This window comes from Saccostrea cucullata, unplaced genomic scaffold (genome assembly GCF_032062105.1).
Source record: "Saccostrea cucullata isolate Sc308-1 unplaced genomic scaffold, CSIRO_AGI_Scuc_v1 ctg114, whole genome shotgun sequence".
Lineage (NCBI taxonomy): Eukaryota > Metazoa > Mollusca > Bivalvia > Ostreida > Ostreidae > Saccostrea > Saccostrea cuccullata.
Genome location: NW_026930714.1, coordinates 174,127 through 180,168, shown reverse-complemented (window position 1 = coordinate 180,168; position 6,042 = coordinate 174,127). Strand labels below are relative to the sequence as shown.

General features: G+C 33.3%; 1 protein-coding gene across 1 annotated transcript; it reads right to left on the bottom strand.

The window, feature by feature from the left end:
- Window positions 1-752: 752 nt before the first annotated feature.
- LOC134229809 (uncharacterized) lies at window positions 753-4,543 on the bottom strand. Its single transcript, XM_062711604.1, has 6 exons — window positions 4,375-4,543; window positions 3,750-4,080; window positions 3,169-3,291; window positions 2,223-2,249; window positions 1,820-1,882; window positions 753-1,553 (listed from the first exon to the last, which is right to left on the bottom strand). Exons 1-6 carry the CDS (start codon window positions 4,399-4,401, stop codon window positions 760-762), a joined length of 1,365 nt encoding a protein of 454 aa, XP_062567588.1. The 5' UTR covers window positions 4,402-4,543; the 3' UTR covers window positions 753-759.
- Window positions 4,544-6,042: the final 1,499 nt, after the last annotated feature.

Genomic DNA, 6,042 nt, shown 5'->3' with positions numbered 1-6,042 from the left:
CCTGATCTCACCTCTGATGTTTTGGAGGTCCGTGTTTGCTCTACTCCTATTTTGTATTGTTTTGTGGACTTTTGAGCTTGAATACTGTTCGTTATCTCCATATATTTCATTGGGAATATTGGTTATTTTATATGCTTTGGCAATTTAAAATTTTAATTACATTCACACATGAGAAAGTAGTCATATAAAGGTAATAAATGATACAAAACAACAGCTTTGACCATTTAGTAAGAATAAAACCCCATATTTACTGATTATTGCTAAAATTTGCACCTTGATTGGAATTTTTCAATCCAAAAACAAAAGTGTAGTTTGTTTGGAAAATCGTTTTTTTTTTCTGTAAAATAAAAACTTTATTCTATTTATATTAATTTTAGTTACATAAGAAAAATTCTTAAAGTCTTTGATTAAAAAAATCATATCGGGATTAAATATATAATGATTATCAAATTGTTGGATGGATCTTTAAGATACCAGTCTTCAAGATGACTGCTGAAAGAATGAATTTTCATTTAACCGGGTTTTTTTTGACAGGACTGCATGTCTGATAATAGAAACGATGTAGTGATTCATCTAGACAATGTTGAACAATGGCGTGCTTAAATAACACCAGTATGTATATTCAATAAAATAAGCATGAATATCCCAATTGTCAATAAGGTATCTGTTTTAGATGATGGAAATGCTAATGAAGTAAAAGAATACATGTTGGTTTTTAATTATTAGGAACCGTTGTTGCATCACTTTTGATATTGTTTTTCATTCGGAGTCTGTACTTGTATATTCTGTAGTCATTGTAGCAGAAGATTCGGTTGAAGATTTTGTTGTCGAACTAGATACAATGTTATCTGTACTTGGCGTTGTGGTTGACTGTATAATGGGGATGGTTTGACTTGTAGTTGCAGTAATACTAGTTACATAGTCTGTTGTACTTGTATTTGAAGATTGCGTTGTCAAGGGCACTTGAATTGTAGATTGAGAAGTTTCACTTTTCTTTGTCGATGTAGAAGGCTGCGTCGTTGATATGGCATGAGTTAAAGTTGTTTGTCCTGTGTTAGCTACAGTGCTTGTTGATGTTGTTGTTATTGAAGACAGTGATGTTGATAAAGTTGAACTACGATTACTGTCTTTTGAACTTGTTGAAGATTTTATTGTTGTGCTAACTGAAGCACTTGATTCTGATGCAGTTGCATTGGTAATATGATCAACTGTATTGAGCATTGCTGTAGTTGAAAACTGTGGCACCTGAGTTGAAAAGGTGCTGCCTTGAGTTAAATTTGCATGGATAGGCACTTGAGTTGAAGAAGTGTCTTGCGTTGAATCTGTATTGAGAGGCATTTCAGTTGTATCTGTGCCTTCTGTTGGATTGGTATTGGGAGATACAGTAGTATCTGTTCCAAGATTTATTGTACTGGGTTCATCTGATGTTTCTGATGTTGATCCTAAGGTAGATTGCTCTGTTTCTTCTGTGTCCCTGCTTTCTGTTGTTGTCCTTTCTATCGTTGGAGATGTGGTGGATTGTTGAGTTGATCCTGAAGTTTGTGTTGTAGACTCTGAAGTTGACATGACGAAACATTTGAAGATAACTAACAGTATTCAAGATCGAAAGTCTCATAAAACAATACAAAACAGAGGCAGAGCAAACATGGACCTCACATTGCGATTTGCCACGTGAATAAATAGTTTGTTAAAATATGGATTGACCACTCATATACATGTATTAACAATCTATAAAACGCATATGACAAATTTCACAAAAATATTAGAATGGTACAATACCTTTCTACCCTTTTTTTTATTATTAATAATTGAAGCTTACCTGGCACAATCGTTGACCTAGGTGTTTGTGGAAGGGGTAACGTAAATACAAACTCTGTCGTTTCTGGAAAGAAACCCCACCGCTCTTCATAATTTTATACTCAATGCGTGTCTTAATTATAATCTCAATATACTACATGTAGTATGTTATAAAATGATGCATTTTCATTGACTGTATTGACCAAATTACATTGCGGAAAATAATTAGAAGTTGTATAGTTATAAATAATTTTAATGAACATAATTTATGGAGATAAACAACAAGGGCTAATAATAATCACAGCCATTTTAATAACTACACAGGCTTTCAAATTGAATTTAAAATAAAATAAATGCTTTACACATGTGTATATCAAGTAAAGAGAAAACAACAAAATATAACTGGAATGTGGATTATTTCTTACGCGGTTGTATGACTCCTTTGTTGTCTTCTGAAAAAAGAAAACAAATGAACATGGTAACAAAGAGTAAAAGTAATTTGTAAGTTGTTACGCTAAAATAAGAAAATAAGGGTTATCAAATATAACATGTAGCTTAACTTGACTCAAATGGTATCTTTAGGCATATGTAAGTCTAGTAATAAAGAATCTGTTCATCCAGCTGGAAAATGTATGAGACCAAGCAAGTTCGAAGATTCGAAGCGAGTCTGTACTATACTCAAGATGCATCGGCCCACTTTGGACTTAAAGTTTCTTGGGAATAAATCTGTTTTCATTTTTAAAGGTTAGATAAAGTGTCCGAAATAGGTCTTGTGGTTGGCATTTTTACATAATTCTCCATGTAAGTTTCGTCCAGGTAGGACTTGCTATTACTTGCAAATAACACTCCTCTATAAATATTTTGTGCCTGTTCACTTGTTCAAAATGTAAATCAGGTCCAGCAGTCTCAGTCAGAATGGTGACATGCATTCTTAAACATGTAAGCATCATCCATGCGATTTTAGTCACCACTGGGCTTGAGTTTTCTGGAGAATGAAACCTACTACCTGCATTCGATGTTGCATAAGTTTATGCACGTTGGTCTAGGGAGGAAGGTTGGAAAATAATGAAACTTACACTTAAAAAAAAACCACTAATGATAACGCCGACACCAATGCCAAGATTATGTAAGCAAAAGCTCACCTCGATTCGACAAGGAGAAAAAAAATTGTCAAAAAGAAGTTATACTCCTAGTATACACCTACATGTTCATTACCATAAACGTTAGTTTTCTCTCGTCAAATTACATAAATGATTGTATACCGTTTTCTTAATTTTTGATGCACCATGTTTGTATTTGGTTCCTCTAAGTGTCCTGCACTGGATTAGAAATCTAAATCTTATCTTCGATATTTTCAATAATAATTCTTACCGTTAAGGTACCAGATCATGTACACAGAGATGACAATGGCGATGAGAGTTATGAGGATAAGAAAACAACTCGATAACGATAAACGCTTCGGTTTCAACTCAGGATAATCTGAATATGAGTAACCTGTGAAAAAGACATTTGATGAACAGAAATATTCTGGGTAAAAAGTTATAGGTGTCTATAGTTTTGAACCTACCTTATTACTGCTTTAATTGTAAGTATTAGCATTCCACAATGCTTTCCACATGTCATTTTCATTGACATAAAGTTTGTATTGTAATCAAAGTCTTTTGCGAATGGAAAGCAAACCAGACAAGATATTAAGTAGAGATACTAGTAGATTGTGAAGTCACTTAATGTCGTACCTGAACTAGTACTCAATATTTTATTTTGCATTTCCAAGTCTAAAATATGCATATATAATTTTGTAACATATGTAAAAAACAAAAATTTAAGTATAAAAATTCATTTTAAAAAACATTTAAGTTTCATTGGGATATGACATGAAGTTTGGTCATCAAGAAGTTTGGTGTTCACTTACCTATGTTAACATGGTTAAGGTGGGTGATACTGAAACTTACCACTGTATGACGAACCTTTCCCCGTTGATCCAGCTAGAGACGTAGAGGGACCTGAAACCGACTCATCTTCCACAAAGGCTTCGTTAGAGAAGGCCATACTTTTTTCTCTTGAGGTGGGCTTACCGTACATGAATGCCGTTTTCTCGTTTGTATCTTCATCAATAACAACAATGATTTCATCGGATGGTTTCTGTGGGATTTGCTGTTTTCCAACTTTTGATAGCAATTGACCATCATCACTGTAAACAGACAGCGGCCTGGCTCCTTGGGCACCGTGCAGAACATATTCCTTACCGTCAGAATACACGTGCACGGACGCACCTTCACCAAACTAGAATATACGAGTTAGCTTTCAGTATGAACCTGAACATAGCATGCGCAATACTTCCTGCATTCATTGATGACAGACACAGTATAGAATATAAAATTTCTTTAAAAATACTTTAATGCGTTTTGCTTAGTAAAATATTACTGCCATATGGTTAATATGTACTTTTCACTTATCAATGATTATATTAAGTCCTTACTGTTCATATTTTAAATATGCTGAGGCCAACGCCCTTGATACGAACAAGATGAGATGCTACTTAAAACTCAAAGAGGGATTTGAAATTAAAGAGCTTACCGTTGTAAATCGTTTCAGTTCTGCCATGTTCTTGTAATTTAATTATCCCATAGAGGAAGCCATAATTAAATTAAACGAAAATGAAGACTATTTTAGGCATACCCTTGTCATTACACCCGTTAAAGGTGCAGACTTTACGACAGATGAATGTGACAAAATACAATAGGAAGTCAGTGATCCAAGAATTTAAACATTTGACATTTAAATTTTATGTAGCGGAATATATGTGTTACGCATCTTATGTGACTGAAACTGCACACAAAGTGAACTTAGAACATATGACATAATTAATTCTGTTGGTCGCACAGAACATATACAAAGGATTTTTTTCAATGAGAAAAGGTTCTCCTTTCTCTCTTTACACAGGATATATGTAAAACAAGCCATCTCACAATTTCATACAAATTGTTAAAATGCAACTCTTGCCCTCTGTATTATTTAATTTTTAACACATTTATATATTTGCATATTTTACTACAGGTAACATAGAAGAAAGAGATAAATGCTCTTTTGTATTTGTGTATTCATAAAAAATAAATGAACCAAACAAAAAGATTATAAAATACCTATATTACAAACGTCAATATAATGATATACACATTGTATGATAATATGAAAGAAAATCAATACAAAACAATATACCAATGCTGGCAAAGAAATAATATATAAATGCTGCCACCGGTTCAATGATAAAATTATGGAAATATTTTAATAAGCTTAACTTATTACAAGGCGTTTACGAGCATAGATTCGTAGGAACCATCCTACACAACAGTATAAAGAAGTGCTCATATATAGTTATTCTGGAAAAGTTAATGGGTATGATTTTTTTAAGAAGTCAAAACATCCATCAAACATATTTAATTTCTTTTTATTCTTGGTGGAATTTTGGCATCTCCACGTCAATTTTTAGCTCTACTGGTCAGAGACCAGAAGAGCTTATGCAATATTAAGGTGTCCGTCGTCCGTCCGTCTGTCTGTCCGTCTGTCTGTAAACAATTTTTCAAAATGCTACTACTCCTACAGTTTTGGTTTGATTTTAATATAACTTGGCACACATGTAGACTACACTAAGATACACAAAATAGTGCACCGGTTTTTGATTTCGATGAACGGTGTTGCCATGGTTACTAAAATAGAATTTTCTGTGAAATTCCTTTAAAACGCTACTCCTCCTACAGTTTTAGTCTGATATCAGTATTACTTGGCACACAAGTAGACTGCACTAAGATACATAAAATAGTGCATCGGTTTCTGATTTCGATGAACAGTGTTGCCATGGTTACTAAAAATAGAATTTTCTGTGAAATTCCTTTAAAACGCTACTCCTCCTACAGTTTTAGTCTGATTTCAATATTACTTGGCACACAAGTAGACCACACAAAGATACATAAAATAGTACATCGGATTTTGATTTCGATGAACAGTGTTGCCATTGTTACTAAAAATTGAAATTCCTTTAAAACCCTACTCCTTCTACAGTTTTGCTGTGATGGCAAGTACAAACCAGTACAGCTACAGTCTCGACAGAGACTTCTGGTTTTTGTTAAGTATATTTTTTTCTGACCTTTTTTACTCCCAACATTTTTAAAATAATGAAAACAAAACCTTTGATTTTTTTAATAAAAATGAAAATTAAAGAATAAAAGCACAGAGAGCGTTTACAAA

Bases quoted from the DNA above. Each gene is read 5' to 3' on its own strand.
- LOC134229809 (XM_062711604.1), bottom strand. From the start codon at position 4,401: ATGGCAGAACTGAAACGATTTACAACG. The intron at 4,081-4,374 runs GTAAGCTCTTTA...CGTATATTCTAG, and splicing joins AACTGAAACGATTTACAACG to TTTGGTGAAGGTGCGTCCGT. The intron at 1,554-1,819 runs GTAAGCTTCAAT...TGTCAACTTCAG, and splicing joins TAGGTCAACGATTGTGCCAG to AGTCTACAACACAAACTTCA.